General features: G+C 41.4%; 1 protein-coding gene across 3 annotated transcripts in view; it reads right to left on the bottom strand.

The window, feature by feature from the left end:
• drosha (drosha ribonuclease III) overlaps positions 1-19,039 on the bottom strand; it is a 136,570-nt gene extending 117,531 nt beyond the window's left edge. The window contains exons 1-12 of one of the 3 annotated variants that reach the window (XM_085419186.1): positions 18,983-19,019; positions 18,841-18,880; positions 15,721-16,549; positions 15,577-15,645; positions 13,864-14,164; positions 10,263-10,404; positions 8,863-9,023; positions 5,324-5,404; positions 3,324-3,410; positions 3,100-3,186; positions 818-889; positions 393-474 (exon numbers count right to left, since the gene is read on the bottom strand). In XM_085419186.1, coding sequence (XP_085275312.1) covers positions 393-474; positions 818-889; positions 3,100-3,186; positions 3,324-3,410; positions 5,324-5,404; positions 8,863-9,023; positions 10,263-10,404; positions 13,864-14,164; positions 15,577-15,645; positions 15,721-16,547 — 1,909 coding nt within the window. In that variant the 5' untranslated portion in view covers positions 16,548-16,549; positions 18,841-18,880; positions 18,983-19,019. Of the gene's footprint in view, positions 1-392; positions 475-817; positions 890-3,099; positions 3,187-3,323; positions 3,411-5,323; positions 5,405-8,862; positions 9,024-10,262; positions 10,405-13,863; positions 14,165-15,576; positions 15,646-15,720; positions 16,550-18,840 lie in introns of all 3 variants that reach the window. The other 2 variants (XM_085419187.1, XM_085419188.1) reach the window with 2 other exon arrangements.
• Positions 19,040-19,666: the final 627 nt, after the last annotated feature.

Raw genomic sequence — 19,666 nt, forward strand, 5'->3', positions numbered from 1 at the left:
TTAACTCTTAATGCAGGTTTGTATGTGTGAGTTTGTGTGAATGCAGTTTGCTAAAAAACCTTGCAAGCATCAGCACCCTCTCATCTAAATATGGTCACTTATGTCGAAGAAAACCCCCCAAAAAACAAGACAAATTGAGGCTTTTAAAAAAACAAAACTATTATATACAAAAAATATTTCCATAAAAATAAGGGATGGCATTCAATAAGATGCCCATTTTGGTATTTCTGTAGTGTCCAAGCTGCAATTTGAGATAATTTCCTCTCATTTTGTGACCCATGCGTAAGAGATGCTGGTAGGACACGCTGCAATTTACAAGCGACAATCACCGATAAAGCTGGGAGTTTCTGTGATCTGTGTGTAATTGCGAGCCCTCGCTTTGGGAATCGTACCTGTCAGGTTCCAGTCATAAAGCTCAAGAATATCCCGGAACAAGTAGGAGGCAAACAGCTCCAGGCCTCGGACGCAGTAGTTCTGTACACGAGAGACAGCAGAGGTTTGTTATCAGCGCCACGTGAATATACAGTAGCAGCATGCAGCCACAAAGACTACCCCATAATGTAGATATGATTGATAACTAAATCCAGTTCTGAGACTTTATCACATAAGCCACCTTATTGATACAATCACCCTCAGCGGGTCAAAAGGAAGCTCTTTTTCCTCTTCTAAAAGGATTAGCACCTTCACTCATCCGAGCACTGAGGTGCAAGAGTTACACGGGGCTCAGCGGCGCTCAGTCTCAGCCGTTTGAGATAAAAACAAAAGGGGTGAGAAAGGGGAGAAAAAGAGCTGGCAGATAAAGTGGGGTTTTACTGACCTCCGGTGCCATCTCCTCTATGAAGTGAATGGTGTAATCTATGTTGAAGCGGATCACACGGCACAATGGAATCTGTGATGATGAAAGGAGCAAAGGACGAGAAGAAGAAAGGACAGACCGACTCATTACCATGGCGTTAGGCAGAGGTCACAGCTTTGCAAGGAAACTCATTAAAACCTTGTTTTTGGGGTGTTTTTTTGTCTTCAGTGGAGCTAGCTCACATCTGTTGGAATATTTGGAAACCACATGGAAAAAAACAAGCAACTCAAACACACATGTACAAGTGCTCTCCCCCCACTCACACAGGCGTGAGCACCTGACTCTTGAAAATTAACTAACTGAAATCATGCTAAATAGATAAGCCTGCTCTTCTGTGTTTAATCTCCCTAGTTACACGGTCTTTGTTGTTCGAGCGCAGGGGTCCATTTTAAGAGATTAACCTGGGAGCTACTTTCATTCTTGCCCATCCCAGCAGCCAACTAGCAGGGGGCTAATATCAGCAGACTCTGCGCTTCCTAATCCCCGCACTGCCACGAAGAGTTTACCCCAGCTTTTAACAAGGGCCGCGTAAATTATCCAGTTCAAATCATGCCTAATCCTCTGGGTTCTTTTCAAGCTAGAGGGGATATTGACAGAGTGCTCTAGTATTCAAACGTGCAGGAAAAACACACACATGCGTAGAGAGGGGAGGGAAATATTCCAGAAACGGCGTTTGGTGATCCCCTCGGCTGATTTCTCTCTTCTTTAAAACTTCCACTTTGGGGGACGGCGAGAAAGAGAGGCTCCTCTCAAATCACAGCCACTCTAGTGTTTGACAGTCACTGATGGGCCTTCAAAAGTGAGCAAGAGGACTCTGTGACAAGGTCAGCCCTGGGAGAGAGGAGCACTTTGTCCACGCGACAAAGAAGTAGACCCGAAGCCAAGAGTCGATTTGAAGTTATTTCTGACAAGAGTGGAGCTAAAAGGAGGAGGGATGGTCCACTTAAATGCTGAAAATACGAAAAAATGATGTGTTGCCTCAACAGACACGTAGAAGGTTGAGAGTGTCCCATCACAGGCAATCTAGATCTGACTGAGCTGCACAACTGATCGTGGGCCTGGGCTTTTTAAACCGCAGGCTTTCGAGCAGGCAGGCTCACACGTAAGAGGGAAAAGGGAATAAAAAAAAAATAAAATAAGAAAAATGTATTAAGAAGGGTACTCTATCAGTTTGCTATTGCAAACTTCTGCAGCTCCACCCATATAAATCAAAACTAATGCCCGATTTTAATTTGGCTGATGTCCCCTTGAACAAAGTCTCCTTGTGTGGCGCTGACATGCTTCCAGGGTTTCCTGCTATTTTTAAATCGCTTTCTGGAAGCTCCATTGTGACTGCTTGCACAATGATGTGCGCTGGATCTCTTCAAATGTATTAAAGCAGTGACCTTTCAACTGCTTTAATACATCATTTCGTTTTGTGAAAGAAGGCAAAACCCTGCATGCAGCCACATCAGGTGTGCAAGGTGGGGAAATGAGGGAAGATTGAGATGGTGTGGGGGAAAAAAACCCCGTTGTATTTTCATGTACCGTTACACGATGGCACAAACTCAGGTGCTATTTTTCCCCAAATCCCTTATGTGTTTTTGTTTTCTAACTGCATGGACTTCAGTGACTGGACTTTATATACAGAGATTACACATGTGGTTCCTTTTCCTCTTGTTGTTTTCGACCTCATGTGCAAGATTTATGTATATGTGAATACCTCTTGCAACCCTAAGGTTAATGAGCAGGATCCTAGTAATGAGTTTCCAAAAAAAGCCCTAAAATATCACCAATGAAAGAAACAATCCACAAAAAACACTTTAGCATTTAGGTTTGTGTATCCTGTTTCTACCAGACAACCTTTTGGCCTTTAAGTCATTAGTGAAGCTGCACATATCTATGAATAACACACTATATCAAGCATCTGTGCAGAAAAAGACTCCCCCGAGGTGAAATGTCAATGAGGAAGTCGTAACCAACCCAGTACACTTATACTTCACCTTTGTGATGCTTAACATGACACTTACAAACAAAATAGAGTAAACCCAGTGTGACACTCGCCTCCGAAAAGCTCAACGCAAAAGGAACTGCCGACTCCGAACAAGTAAATAAATAAAAATAGAAACTATAAAACACAACAGCATAACTGAGAAAAATGACTTTACACTGACACCCACTGTTACTGTCAAAAACCTGAGAGTGCTGTGGTGGAAAATTCATGGCTTACCGCCCGAGCTGCTAACAATTCAAAGCAGGCTTACGTTAGTGAGAGGAGTGTGGGAGAAGAGAGAGAAGCCTTCAAACAGGTACTCGTGGTCATCGTACTCAATCACTGTCGGCCTGTCGGTCTGGAACAGAAAAGAACAAGAACAGTCTCACGAGCATGCAAACACAGCGCTGCAGTTTAGGTAGAGTGCTGTGAATATAAACAATCAGAACAATGTGTTAGCATGTATTCAACCTAGTTGTTTATTTTAAGTTATACCAGGAAGTTGGTGGGAGGTGACACAGTGATCCTGTAGTGGAACAGTTTGCCAGCGTTGTTGTTCATTGGACGGCACCGTTTCACAGGCTGGAAAAGATTTTAAAAAGTCAATATTTGACAACGAGGTGTTCCTCTGTGCTCGACATTTATGAGCGAATTTAAGTAAATGTAAGAGGTACAAATCATGAATGAACTGAAACTCCCTTTTTTCCTTTATAGACTCATAGGACAGCAACTTTAACGGTGATGCGAACATCAAAGTGTCAAAAAATGCAGTTCCTCAAATGGCCACTTGAGGCTGGCTAACAATAACAACAACAACAATTATAACAACAACAACAACAACAACAATTCTTTATGCAGCGGTTCCCAACCCCTGGGCCATGGACCGGTACCGGTCTGTGAGTTATTTGGTACCGGGCCGCGAGGCTCGTGTGTGAAATATATGGTTTTCAGGGTTTTTATGGTTAACTCTGTTACCCTGGGTCTTTTCCTGTGTTATAGTTGTGTGTTTTATTTTGAAAGAAATATTTACACGTCACCATAGCGACCAGAGAGCATTAAGGGGCAGAGAGGAGGATGTTACTCTCATTGTTGTTGGCGCATTTCAGGAGAACGCTGCTAATAAAGTTACACAATTACACAGTGAATTTGTATTTATTATTATATTTACAAAATACCACAGTTTTTGTCTTGGCCGCATCATTTTACTTTGTTGTATTTACACCTTAAATATTGTCTGACAAACCGGTCCATGGCGCAAAAAAGTTTGGGGACCGCTGCTTTAATGAATACAACACTGACCAAAACAGCGATTAGCCACAGTGGCTAATTCCATCTTTTCAGTCTACTTTTAAAGTATTTTAATTCCAATCTGTCATTCACCTTCTTGGTCCTTTATAATCAAGCCAAAAAACATTCAATTTATACCGATTTAGAGCGAAAAAGGCATCAAAATGTTCTAATTATGAAGGTTAAACTGCAACATATTTTCCAGTTTTCTTGAGAAATTACTTAAGCATATACAGTGGATTGTTCTGCTAATGGACTTTTTATAGGATTTCACTCATTAGCTGGTTGAGCCGACTGGAAAAAAAAAAAAAGGGGGGGGGGGGGGGGGCATTGCTGTTCCCTTCTGCAGATGAATGCAGTCACGCAGAGGCATCTTGTTAAGTGCAGAAGTAAGTGAAGAGCAAAGCATGTTTGCAGAGGTTATTATGAAGACAAACTGCTGGCATGAGTGATGAGTAAAAGCTTAATTGGCATCCTATAATGAGCATAATTATAAAGTCAATACACATTAGAAACTTATTAAAACAAATAATTGACTAACAACTTCCAGGTCAACAAAGAGCAACAAGAAATTAACGCACTAATTAACTCAAGGCAGATTTTTAAGACAGAAAATATTACTAAAAAAAAAAAAAATCAATCAATCAATCAATCAATCAATCAATCAATCAAATATACATCCCCAAACAAGTGAGTATGGAGCAGACATTTACCCGCCTTTGTCTGGAGGATGATGCACATTTACCACTATTTAACGTACCTATCATTGGTTAATAAAGTCATTAAGGATTCATTAAACAATCCCAGAGTTTGATCATTTCCTACTGGGCATAAAGGCAAAAGAAACTGAACGACTGAGCTTTTTGTAGATAAAATGCATTTTACTTGTTAGATGAGCACGCGGCTGGTGGGAGTTATAGTTCCAAAACACAGCAAAGTAAGAAAGTGAGTCATAAAAGAAAATCTATCTCAGTGTGTGGAAAAATAGCCGATGAATCACTCGGACGCAACTCCCCAGTCAAATTTTCCTGAAATGCAATATCCTTTTGTTCTTTAAGATGCTTCTGTCTCACTTATCGCGCCTTTAACACAATAGAAGATGGCCTCTGTATAGAAAATGCTTTTAGCCTGACTAAAATAATGCCCTTGCCCCCGCGTGGCACAACTTCAAGGTTATGAAAGGGTGATTTATTCATGGCGTGTCATACCTCTTCCCCCGGGTAGATGCTGTGGCGGATCCCTGTACGTCTGGCCTTGGCACTGCACTTACACAGGGGACCATCATTCATCTGGACAGAAAGAAAATACGTAAATCAGACAGAACTGCTTCACTTGCCATGTATAACACAGGGGCTGCTCAACATTTTACATCTCTAAACTGCAGACTCCTGACCTTTATTTCTTTGCTGCAGTTTGAAGTTTTGACTTTTTAAACTTCACTTTGTGACACTGTCTCCGCAATACATATCCTCACAATAAAACTGCTGGCCTATAACTTTATTACACACCGTCTTTCCATCAAGTGGAAATGACATTTATTCAAAGCAGAAAGAGGAAGCGTGCAACTGACAGAGACGAGACAACAATACCCAGAATACCTAAAATGTGAAAGTCGGCTGTCCTGTCACCGCAACCAAAAAGCCAATAAAGACCCAAACCAGGAAACCTGTGAACCAACCACGTTCCATTGACACGAGGGTCACGGCAGTTTCAAGTGGTTGGTGGCAGGCTTATTCACACATCAGTAATTTCCCTTGCAGTAAAGATGTAGCTAGGTGTATTCAAAACATGAATTAGCGTGGCATTGTTCAGTGCTCTGGTGCCTGGATTGAGCCACTAATGAAGCTGTAGGATTGTGTTACTCTTTCTGTGGATACTAGAAGTCCAACCTGCAGGTGGAAAAGCAGATTGTTAGATTTGGCAGGTGAGTCTATATATCTGTTTTTTTATGTCCCACTGAAATAAAAGTTATGGCTCTTTTCACATTTATGTAGACAGCAGCTTCAAAATAAATGCCCAGAGGCTCTGCTGGCTGCTGAGTTTGAAGACTTCTTTATAGAAGGACTTTGGTTGTATGTGCTGTTAGTGGTTTCAGATATTTACAAAAAGACTTTAGAAGCCAACAGGGAAGAAATGGAGTCCTTACTGTAGCTACACTAGATATTTATGGCCACAACAATCAACTCTTACATTCTGCTTTTTTCAAATGTTTTTTGCAGTCTTATCGAGTTTGAAGTCTGTTGTGGAGTTAAGTAATGTGCAGATTATCCTCAGTTCCAACAGCATAGCTGGTACGGTTTCTTTCTTCTTTATTGGATTATTTAAAGTCAGTATTTATTTTACCTATGTGGATCTAACACAGATGAATACTGGACTGCAATGATCATATGGATGCCCTACAGCCTTTTTGACAAGCTTTCTTCTACTCGTTCTTCTTCTACTCTTTGATTACAGAGCCATGCTGTTGTAATACACGTGGCAGAAATAAGTCAGGCTTTACTGGACAGCAGTTTATCTACTGTCTTAAAACTAGTATATACTCTCACAGGTAACTTTATATGGTATATAAAGTTACCTGTGAGAAGGTTACAAGCAGTAGAGCATAACTGTTCTACTGCTTGTTATGCAAACACCTAGTGAGCCAGTGAGATGGCAGCAACTCAGTGCACTTAGGCATTAAGACATGGTCAAGATCCTCCGGTGAAGTTCAAACCAGCCACCAGAATGAGGAAGAAAAGGCAGGCTGGTCCAAGTATTTCAGAAACTGCGCATCTACTGGGATTTACCTACACGACCACCTACAGTGTTTACAGAGAATGGTCTCAACAGACAAACTATCCACTGAGCAGCAGCTCAGTGAGTTGACAAGAGTACATCAGTAACTTAAATAACGCCTCCTTTTAACCAACGTTTTCAGAAGAGCACATGTCGAACCTTGAAGCAGATGGGCTACAGCAGCAGAAGCCTACACCAGGTGCCCCGCTCCTGTCAGCGACGAACAGGAAACTAAGGCTACAATTCATACAGACTCATCAAAGTTAGACAACAGAAGACTGTTGTCTAACTTTGATGAGTCTGTCTAGCCCGATGAATCTCAATTTCTGCTGCAACATTTGGACGGTTCTAAATTGAATGAAACAGGAAAGCATGGATCCATCTTCCCTTGTTTCAGTTCAGGGTGGTGGTGGTGTACTAGTGTGTGGGATATTTTCTTGGTATCCCATGATGACCACAGTGTACCCACCTTCTTATGGCTGCTTTCAGCAACATAATGTGTCATGTCACAAAGCTGAGATCCTCTCAAACTGGTTTCTTGAAAACAACAGTGTACTCAAATGCCCTCCACAGTCACCAGATCTCCATCTAATAGAGCTGTGGTGGAATGGGGGTTTCACATCACGCATGTGCCACCAAAAACTCTGCAGCAACTGTGTGATGCCATCATGTAAATATAGATCAAAATCTGAGGAATGTTTTGAGCACCTTGTTGAATTTATGCCACAAAGAATTTAAAGACTTCTACAAGCAAAACGGGTCCAGCCTGTGTGGAACTGCGAGTGCATGTGTCAGGAAAATGTGTTGTTGGAGACACCTAGTGTTACGGCACCATAAAAACAGTGGTTTGGCAGGTGTTTGACATGCTTCGATGTCTGTGCACGGATTATGACAACTGGTCGAAACACACATAAAAGTATGTCACTGAGATCAATGAAGGCCAAGATCAAAACCAGGTGGAGTCTGACCTCTGAGTATTGTGATGATGGCTCATGGATTGGATATTCAATCTTTTTATATAAATAAATACCAGTTAAATGGAGGAAAAACACCAATAATAACTTAGTAATTCACACATTTAGTAACTAAAATATGGAAGTGTGATGTTAAAACGAAATTACTGTTATTTCCTAAAAAATATAATATATTATTTATGTTGTCTGATGAATTTATTTCGTTAAGTGAGACATACATAAACGTATGTGTAGACTTAGTTAAATCTGACAGATTAAAAAAAAACTGAGATTGCAAAGTCATATTTTGCTGATGCAAAATTCTGCTTGAGGTTTTAATTCAGGATTACTTGAGTGCTTTTCTTATAATGTCTCTGGTCTAACGCAAAGTGAGGTCTCTGCAGTTTTCCTGCTTTTATTCAAAATGCAGGGCCAGTATCAAGTCAATTTCACATTGCACAGCAGGAGCCAGCACATCAGATTACATCTAAGCGCTGGAAATAGTCTGTTTGGTTTTGGAGAGGGTTCTTCCTGGGTAGAGAGTACAGGGGGGCAGGAGAGTTAACATCATCAGTTATCACATAGGCATAAATCACAAGGACTTTGATCTAGAGAGCTGGCAGGTTAAGGACCATTTAATGTCTGTTCTGGCTGCAGGGGACATCTGCATTCTCACTTGTTTCTCTGCGGGGTGATGTCTTTGAAAGTTCTGGGCTGTAGTGCACGTGTAAAAAAAATGTTATTTGATTGATTTACTTTAACTTTTAAAATCATTGATTCAAAAATGAATATAAAGTCAGCTGTTGTCAAAAAACCAAATGTTTTGGTTAAAGGTTTCAGCCTGTCTGTGCAGCTGCCTTATCGTTCTCACATCGACAGTATGTCTTCCAGTATTTCAGGAATGCTTTCAGATTGAGATATTCCGTATGATTTAATACTTTGTCGGGCATGAATTCAAGAGGTATACACAGAAGATAGAACAATCTATCCTCGGCATCCTTTTGTTAAGACACACTAACCTCCCCGGGGTCATTGTACCAGAGCTCCTCGTGCAGCCGGTCGGGGTGAGCTTTCTTCCTTTTGATCTCAGCGATGACATCAAAAACCTCTGAGTCAGAGCTGCTGGAGCAGGTGGTTCCTTCGCCTTCTGACTCACAGTCTGAGTCGCTGCTGCTGTCATCTGAAACCACAGTGCAAGAAGGTCTTTAATCATGTGAATGCTACGCGGCTAACGATTAAAACTAATTCGGCGAGCCGGAGCTGGTCGAGTGGTTAAGCTCCTCTGCTCAGCTGTGCCCTCGCAAAGTATTACACTCACAAGGCAGAGTCAAAGTAAAGTAAAGTAATCTGTCAAAATGCTTTAAAACTGCGCGCTCGGGCTCTGCCAACTCTTGAGGAGGAATACTCACCCTGGCTGTGTAGATGACACAGCAAACCTTAAGATCTGTTACCCAATTTGCACTTGCTTAATCTTTCATTATGCAAACAAATAGAGTTTAGCATGACTAACAGCTAACTGTGGTGGTTTCGTTGTCTAAACACTGTTGTTCATAACAATTTCCAATTTTCATGCCAGTTGCAGTCTTTAATGCATCCGTGAGATTAAAAGCAGGGTGCACTTGCCAAAGTTGACATCTGGCACTTGTGTTTTCTCTCCTCCTCTCTCACTTGTCATTCTCCCTCACCGAAAACAAACCTCAAACCAAAATGAGGATTATAATTACCATTCTGCTGAATGGTTTGTGGCCCTTAGCTAAGCAGAGTCTTTAATTCTTATCAGCACTTTAACTCGAGTGTTTGATTGTGAAGTCGGCGCCCAGAGCAGCATATTTAGCAAATTGGATCTCCCTGAGTGAGATTTATATTATTGCGCTGGTGAAATAGACAATCGGGCTGACAGCCCTGCAGATAAAATCAGAAACATAACTTAATCTCTGTCTCGCCCCAATGCACTGCTGAGAAGATAGCAAGCTTTTTTTCCCCATATCAATAAAAAAGGTTGTCAACAGATGTTTTAGCTGATGGCTTTTATTTGGTAACACAAGTATGTGCAGGCCAAGGGTTTATTTAAAGACGATCATACATACATACAGTCACAACAGCAGATATTAAACATTGCCAGTTACAAATGATGAGGGCAGTGTATGTAAAATTCTCTGTCTTAGATGGCTCTAAACACTCAGTTTCAGCAAGTTTTTTTATACTCTTGGCCCTATATGATGTCATTTAGATAGGAAATTCCTTATATGGCCATCTCAGGTAAATAAGCCCCGCCTACTTGCTGTTCAAATCTTCCTCTGACAAAGGGCAGCCAATCAGAACAAAATGTGGAGCTTGAAATGAGCATAATAGGTCTCCTTTACAGAATTAAGTTTAAAGACTGAGGTTAAAGCTAAAATATAAAAATAGCACAACTAACCTGGGTCCTCGTCCAGTTTGGTCTTGGGCGGCTCCCATTTGGGTCGAGCAGCCTTGGCTCGCTCCTGTCTGTTTCCCAGCTCTTCCTCAAAGCGCTCGTACAGATCACGCAGTTTACTCGTTCCCACCACTGTAGAGTCTCCCTGAAATACAGCAGTTCAAATGCAACAAGCCAAGTTTGTTCAACTGCTGAAAGTTAAATGGAAAAGTTGTAGACTGAGAAAGGATTCCAGGATCTTTTAGTCAAACTAACATTTTAATATTTAATGGATATTTCAGTCAGAGCCACTTTAGTCGAAAGAAAATTATAATTTCCTCCTGTGCTCATTGATTATTATTATTATTTATAGTGCAGTATGCCTCATGTAGCTCCCACTCTTAAGTGAAGCCTAAGATAATGCATCTCTAATTAACCCTCAAGCAACCGAATCTAAAAGAACTGAGGTTGGGGTGGTAGTCATACAAGTATTCCTGTATATTTTATACTGATACACTGACTGTTTATACTGTAAACTATTTATACAGCGCTAAATCACAACATCAGTCGCCTCAAGTCGCTTTATATTGTAAGGTAGGTCCTACAATAATACATACAGAGAAAAACCCATCATATGACCCCCTATGAGCAAGCACTTTGGTGACAGTGGGCAAAACCAGGCTCAGGGAGGGGTGGACATCTGCCGCAACCGGTTGGGGTGATATCTTTCCATTAAATATTATACCAATGGGCCAGTTCATATGAAATGCTGTCTGGTGGTCTCTGGATCATTTGCCCTGTTTTGTAGATGATGTGGTTCTATTGGCATCATTGTGAGTAGACCTCCACTTCATACTGTAACAGACTGTAGCCAAGTGTAGAGCAGACGGGATGAGAATTAGGACCTCCAAGTCTGAGATCATGGTTCTCAACTGGAAAAGTGTGGAACTGCTGCCCCAAGTTGAGGTATTGGTTTGTTGTATTGAAAAGAGAGCAGGCCGTGAAAGCTATCGGTTAAAATTCTACATTTTACTCTCGCCTATAGCCAAGAGCTTTAGATAGAGACCAAAAGAATGAGATTATGGGAATAAGCGGTGGACACGAGCTTTCTCCATATGTGTCTGCTCCTGCCATAGAGACAGGCTGAAGGGCTTGAAGTAGAACTGCTAGTGCTCCACATTGAAAGGAGCCAGTTTGGCCATTTGATGTAAACGCCCACTGAGGACCTCCCAGTGTAGGTGTTTTGGGGCAGACCCAGGACACACTGGAGAATCACATCTCTATGCTGGCTTAAAAATGCCGCAATATTGCCCAGAAAAGATGGAGGAGGTGGCTGGGAAGAAGAAGGCCTGGGCATCTTACTCAGACTCCTGCCCCCACAACCCAAACCCTCAGAAACAGCAGAAAATGGATGGATGTGCAGATGGATGTAAAGTTGTAGGAGAACAATGACAACTGATGGAAGGAAACCTTTTTATTATTAAAAATATAATAAAATCACATAGAAATATCAGACTATTCTGTCAGTTGAATTTTAGACTGTGCACTCTATACAAGACATGCTGACAGGATGCACCAGCTGATGAAGGTTGGCATTGAGATGAGATGGTCTGGTGGGATTGTAGCTGAGCTTGATTTTGTGGGCTGCCAGAACTAAAACTATGTTTACTTTTGTGTGTTTTTTTATGCTTTCACTGGAGACGGTTCTGAGCAAAGAGGAAATGAGGACTGAGCCAGAGGGGATGACATGCAACAAAGAACCCCAGCTGGACTCTAATCAGGAGGATTCTGGGATTACACGGTCAGTCTCAAACCCACAGGCCTCCAGGATGCACACTGACTTTTTAAAACTTAAGCACAACTATATTTGAGTTTCTTTAATATACTCACACTAACAGTCTATTGATCAAGACAAAATGTGAAGTTAGGTGGTATAACAATGTCACAAACAAAACTGCAAAACATACTTATGCCTTTAAAAGAGAAAATGATCTGCTTTCCAATAGAAATGTATCTTAAATTATTACAAAGCTTGGACCACTGTGAAGTGTAATCACAGTGTAAGTGCAGTTCTACACACATCTGGCACAGCTACAGTAATTGACACCCAAAGGTAACATCCTCTCTGTCATAACAGAGACACAGGAGAGCTAAATCTGTTTGTGAAGGATGCTTACAAGTAAAGTTGGGTTCCCGCTTGACATTTAATATCACTTCAGTTTTCCTTTAAGGACAGGTCAAGTGTCTGCCAGAATGTGTAATATGTGGGGAGAGAAAGGAGCTGAGGCCACCAAGCATTAGAGACTACGGATAAAGGTCAGCGAGGAGAGAGGAGAAAAAGTAGGTGTCAGTATCTACAAGATCCAAAGACTTCAGAAAAGCATTTGAGAAGGATTTGCTAAAAGAAGAAAAAGTGGCAATAAGATGTTATTTGAGTGTCAGCTTAACTGACTGACTGAAAAACATACTGCTACAAAGCCACCAATCCAAAAAATATCACAAGTAAATATACGAAGTAAAAATACATAAAGATCTATGGTACTTTATTTACTCACAACACATGTAAGTGCATAACTACAGATATGCACGCTTTTGTTAGGTGTTCATAAATGTTCTGCTATGTTGGGTCTTCAAGAGGATATGGAATGTATCGATATATGCAGGGGTGCACATAAGTGGTCCGCAGGTGAGCATTCGCTGTCAAAATAAAAGACGCGCACCAGATAAGAAGTTGCAACAAGCGTTAGCGTACATATGAAAGGCACTGTTTTTGTCCGCTAGAGTGGGATTTTCATGGCATATTCTGCACCACATCTCTGTGCGTTCATCATTTGTTTGACTCAGCCTTAGTGCGTGAGGTTTAGAGATACCGGCTAGATATAGTCTGACTCACTTCAATGGACAGCTTGAGCTATGGAACAGGTCCTCTGGAAAGGGGCTGGACTCTGTTCCAGTCTGTAGTCGTCCTCAGTGAGAAACTGTGGGTTTACCCTCGTGTATGCTGTGAACAAACGTCCAGGGAAGCCGGCCTTCTTAAAGACACTGGGTGGGGTGCTGGAAAGTGCTGCAACTGGGGACTACCTTTTTCTACTGGGAACAGTATGAACCAGAGGGAAACGGCTTGCTCGGTCTGAACATGAGGAGGTGGCCAGTGGGGAGAAGGGCTGAGCTTATCTGCTTAGACTGCTTAGACCCTATGGTCCAACCAACAGAAAATAGACAGATGGATGGTGTGGCAATGATGACAGAATAAAATGGGTATTTAATAGTTTTGGTGTTGATAAGCTTATTGAACTGGTTTCTAAAGCTTAGAAAGGACAGCAGGTCAAATTATTTCTTAAGTATTTATAATTTATGGTACTCCTTTTGCTCTGGTTTCTTGTTATTAGTCTGTTGCAAGCCTACTTGGGGTGGGCACATCTTTCAAAAGCTATTCTTTAACACCACTGCAAACAAAATTAGTGTAATGGCAGAAAGAAGATTCACAAAGTTTCCTTTTAAGAATGTAATATAACCACTGAACTACTGTCCCCTTGTTCAGGCAAGAAAGACAAATATATTGTTAGAGTTACAAATCAGGAATTTAGCAAATGTTAGCTTTATGAAAAAAGAAAGATAACAGTACCACTTGGTCCATGGGGTCATTGGAATAGTAGTTCTCTGCGTGGGTGCACCGAATCCAGGCAGGTTTCAGCAGGTCTTCCTCTTCTTTCTCGTCATCGCCCTTCTCCTTCACTTTTTCTCGCTCCCTGTCCCGTTCCCTCTCTCTCTCCCGCTCTCGGTCTCTGTCGCTGAAGGCTTCATCAGAGTCTCTGCTCCTTATGGCGGAGAAGCTGCGCTCTCTGCTCAGCCCCGAGGAGCTCTCTGACCTCCTGTCCCTCTCCTCCTCCCAGCGACCACGTTTCCTGTCTCTGCTCGTTGACCGGCTACATACGAAAAGGAAAAGTCAACATGAGACATGAGGATAAATCTGAGTTGAGGTCTCATGTTTACACTTGCTCATTATATCAAAGAAAATATATTAATACTAGAAAACGGCAAGAAATTAATAAGTTAAACTGTTTGTATGATACTACTTTCCTTTGCTTGAAAAATGACCTCTGTCTAAATAGAGCCACTGCTCAAGAAACCAGTTTTTTCTGCCACAGAGGTTTTTTGACATGATTCATTACCAGTATGGTGCCTTCAGGTTTTGATCTTAGGTATCATGACTTTGATTTAAAGTAGATATCCATGAATCTTTACTGAGGTCTGTCTCTTTTCCTCCTGCTTGACAGCTCCATCTTCAACATCCTTTGTCCAGTACATCCACTTTCCCTCCTCTGCACAAGTCCAAACCCTGTGAGCCTCCAAACCGCTCAACCCGAGCGGTCCCTCTGATACACTCATTTCTAATCCTGTCTATTCTGGTCACTCCCAATGATAATCTGAGCATCTTCAGCTCTGCTCTCTGTCTTTTTGTCATCTTGTAAAACTCCCCTTTACTTTTGCTGCCATCCTTCTGTTGCAAATCACCTCTATCCACTCAGCCCTTCCTTCACCTCTCTTGTGCACAGTCTCTTGCTTTGAAATCTTAGGTAGGGCTGTTCGATATAACGATATGTATCAGATGACGATATAAAAACGTCTATCGTTTCCTATTACGCAATCATTTGTTTTGTGGTGTCGCAAAATAAACTGTTTACGGCAATATTTTTTCATCGTTTTAAAGGTCACTGTAGTGGCTATATTAATTTCTTAAAGTTCTCTCTTTATCTTATATTTAATATAACCACACTACGGACGGACAAGCGCCTGTTTTTATGCGTTGTGGTTAGCAACAACGAGGGTAACACCATGCGTGTCTGCTTGTTTATTTTCTACATAAACCTTTCACAATAAAGCTCAAGATCCTGTAGAGACTTTTCAAAATAAAGTGAATCACGTGAAAGAGTATGCAGAGTGTTTACGGATGAGAAGCAAAAAAAGAGCCGCCATGGCACATTTTAAAAATGTGAAACATGTTTTCAAATCAATAAACACCTTCAGGACACTCTCAAACAGTGCTGGAGTAATAAAACGTTTGTTGCAGTCAAAACAGGAAGTAAAGCAATGGCAGAGATTTTTTTCTATGATTCAAGGAAAGAAAAAGCATAATTTCTTCTCTCTATATAATCTGAAAACATCTTCTGTACTGATGTGTGAAATGCTGGTTAAAAAACAACTATGAACGCTTTTCTTTCAAAACCAAGGATTTTTCTTTGTGACCTTAAACTTTGTCTATTACAGATTTAAAAGGTTTATCGATGAGTACTATTTCACAACAGCTGCATTAAGCCAAACAAAGCAACACGTGTACCTTCGAGGCCTCTTTCTGTGCCTGTCGGGTGACTGGGATCTCCGACTGTCTCTGTGCCGATACCGCTCTCTGTGAACAGACAGAGCAGTTAAAAGGAAATCATTTCACTGATTGATTTCATTTGGCAGAGCGTCGTCTGTGTACCTGCTGCGATCCCTGCTCCTGTGTCTGGGGGGAGTCCGGCCTCTGTCGTATTCAGACCTATACCGCCCACCCTCTTGCCTGCTGCGCCTGTCTGGACTTCTCCCGCGGTCCTTCCTCTCTCCAGGAAATTCCATTTTGTGCCTGTCGCCGTGGCCTCCATAGCCAAAGCACTTCCGCCTGTGATCATCGTGCCGATACCCTCTTTCTGGGGACCTCCTGCTGTCCATGGGCTTCTCGTACTTGTACTGCCCCCCATGCCTGATGCTGTGGTCTGCTTGAAACTGGGTGTTGCTTTGGGTGTAGCTGGAGCTGAAGGTAGGAGGAGGGAATGGAGGGTGAGGAGGATGGGGGTAGTTCATGGAGTACGGAGCGTGGTAGTTCATTGATTGAGAGGCCATGGGGGGAGGCATTGGGGGGTGTGGTAGCGGCGGTGGGGGCACAGGAGGCATCATGTAAGGGTGGTAGGCATTTTGAGCAGACACCTGCGCCCTTGGAGCGGGACCACCTGCGGAGCCGGGTAAGGGAGGAGGTGGAAAGTTAGGTGGCGGTTCAGGGAAGCCTTGTCGGGTGGGGGGCTTCGAGAAAGGTGGGCGCACTGGGCACTGGTTAAGAGAATTGGAAGTTTGGGATTGAACTGGTGGTGGATACTGCATGAAGTCAGGGTGTGGAGGCATGTAGGGGGCAGTCTGCGAATCGTAACGGTAGGAAGGAACTGGAGGCTGGGGAGGGGGCGGCCTTATGTTGGTGGGTCTGTAGTTCTGGTTGGCACCGTGCTGGCCAGGAGGCACTCCTCCCCGGGGACCCCCACGATCCTGATGGAAAGACATGGCTGTGGACAAAAGAAGACAATCGGGTCAACACAACTGACATCCACCTGCGAATGAGACACATCTGAAAATCAATCGACTGACATGAAAGCTTTAGTTTCCACTCACAGGTTTCAGCCTCTAAAGCCTAACCTGTCGCTGGCGTCAGACAGGTTGTTTCAAACATGTGTAACTCCTGAACTATTTGCTCAATTGAAATAATTCCAGTGGTTCCTGAAAGCAGCGACTCTGCACTTTTATTAGTAGTAGTATCGTATCCCTGCCTGGGATTAGTGTAACGACCCCGAAGATCACTGAAAAAGCACAGAGTTGATGCTTTCGGGAACCATTGGACTTTTTCAAATTTAAGTATTCAAAAAAAAACATTTGTTCCGCCCAAAATAAACATCAGACCAGAAAATCAGACTTTTATTGGCCACTAGTATTGGCTCACAAAGTGTAGTGACGGCCAGAAGTTTCAGCACAACATTTGTGTTGCACACTTTGACAAGTCAGTTTTTTATTTTGATTATTTAGATTTATTTCTTTTTTTTTAGATCTCTTTGATAAAGTGAAAAACAGTCATTAGTATTGTCATTAGTTTTAAATACTTTGATTGGCAAATAAATCAGATTTGTTTAAAGAACAGGACTAGCCCCAGATTCTCGATCAGATTACAGTATGGAGAGTTTCATGGTCATGGACCCAAAATGGTAAATTCATGATCTCCAAGCCCTCATCAATTTAGCCTAGTGACATGGAGCACCAAACTGCTTCTGGATCAATGGAAGAAGATGTTTTTCTTAAAGACAGTTTTAGTCAGTCTTTACTCATCATGGGCGGAAAAGCAGAAGCCCAAAAAAAACTTTCAAGTTCAAGCATTGATAAGGCAGGAAATGCCATCAGTCAGGATTTGGCTCATAAGCCGATATCCAACATGCCACAGAGAAATCCAGAAGTTATGAAGAAGGTGGTTCAACAGTTTACATTTTTTTTGCATCAATTTGATTTTGTTGCCAATAAAAGTCACTGAAACATATGAAACGCGTGTTTTTGTTCTTTCCCAAATCACAGAAACATGCAAAAAAGAATCTAAATAAAAACTGAAGTGACACAAACAAAAAACTGTGCACTGCCAAAATTTCCGTGCAGGACTGTAATTTATTTACTGCATAAGCTGCTAAACTATAAGAACGCCAACTTATAAGTAGAGTTATATTTTATATTATAAATCTATATTACAAAATCATTTGTGTCTAAAACTATAATTAATTTAGTGCACGAGTTCTTCTTTACACTTCCCTCTAAATGCTGCAAGTCTCTCGGCTAGAAAGAGCGAGGGTGGCTGATGTCAGGCTGCAGATGGACGTTAAAAAGAAATTCTTTCCATTTAAAGTTCCCAAACAGCTCGATTGCTGTAATTATTTTATTATTATTATTATTATTATTATTATTAATGTGATGCATCCTGTAAGAGCAAACTACTCATTGGGGAGGGTCTCTTTTGGCCAGTTTGCTTCACAGGAAAGATAATACTGGTAAAAACAAATAAGATATTACCTCGCTATTTTTTCATGGTATCGTGATCCTCGTGTTACGTATTATTTCATTAATAAATATCGCTTCCGTTCATTAATATTCTTAGAAGGTTTTTTTCCTGCTTATTGGAGAGAGTTAGGAAAGAGTTCGAGCCCAGCCTAATGCTGCCTGGAAATAAGGACGGGTTCGCAGTTTCTTTAATATTGTGATGATTCATTTAACACTAGTATTGGATCAGCAATCAGAAAAGCTTAGTAAAGGTTGGGTCGGTGCATCAAATACACTGTCACACAATGGTTGTTTTTAAATTGCCCTTTCTCTACATGAACAATCTCGCTCAAGCTCAATCTCTGGACGGACAAACGAAAGTCGTAGATTTGTGACCAGCACTTTATTCCCCTAATGTGTTAATCGACGCAAATGCGTATATTGAAATCTAATATTGTTGTACATATACGGAACTCTGAGCTTGATATAATGATTTTGAAACTTAAAATAGCGTTAGCGTCTTATAAAAAGCCAAATAAAGGCTAAGAGATAGTAAAGGTTTTCACAGCTGAGCACCGTTAAACGAGCTACTTGCAATTACGAACTCCACCTAACCAATACAAACATAAAACGCAGAAAATAACCAGCAGCAGCCGGCGTAACGTAAAGGTTAAAGGAGAAGCGAATACTCTAATTTAAGAGCATTATTATCCTATGCTAAGGTTGGATAGACGGTAATGTTAGCAAGTTAGCAGCAACAGCATCATGTCAGGATGTATGAAGTTACCTTCAAATCGAGGAGGGCTAACAACAAAAGTGTGTCATTCCTGTTGGTCAAAAAAATCCAGAAATTCTAAATGTTGGTACTATATTGTTATTATTATATTTTAAATATTTGTTAGTAGAAGCTATGCAATACGGCTAGCTACCTGGTCACGCTTTCGAGGTGCCCGTGTTTCAGGTCGGGACGTTTAAGGAGACGGACACAGATGAACCAATCGAATTCATGGATTTGGGGTTGTCCAATAGAACTTTATAGTTTTGGTGGGTTCCTAACGGCGTCGTGGTAGCACACAAATAAATTAATGAATAAATACGTTTTTCGCATTTTAGAACCATTTCGAGACTTAGACTTGGTCTGTCTGTGGCTTATAAAATTAACATTTATGCTTGCGACACAAAATGAGATTACTTTTAGGAAACGTGTGTGGTGCGTAATTTAAACCTGAACTATGTCTGCTAGACCCAGTCTTGCCTTTAAATAGGCACAAAGTCTAGGCCATCATTTTTAGCTCATGGCCCACATACAGCCTACTAAATATATATACCATTTAAACATTGATCATGAACAGAAAATACACACACATCACTAAGTACACATTGCTACTAACTAATGAGAACTGGTTTAATTCTTCATGGCATTGATTCAACAAAGTTCTGAAAACATTTCTCAGAGATTTTGGTCCATAGCATCACACAGTTGCTTCAGATTTACCAGCTACACATCCGTGATCTATTCACACCAAGTCCCAAAAGTGCTCTATTGGATTGAGACCATTTGGGTACAGTGAACTCATTGTCCTTGTTCAAGAAACCAGTTTGATATTATTTGA

The sequence above is a fragment of the Rhamphochromis longiceps genome, linkage group LG9 (assembly GCF_057381845.1).
Source record: "Rhamphochromis longiceps isolate RC_006_pf linkage group LG9, R_longiceps_female_GT1.1, whole genome shotgun sequence".
NCBI lineage: Eukaryota > Metazoa > Chordata > Actinopteri > Cichliformes > Cichlidae > Rhamphochromis > Rhamphochromis longiceps.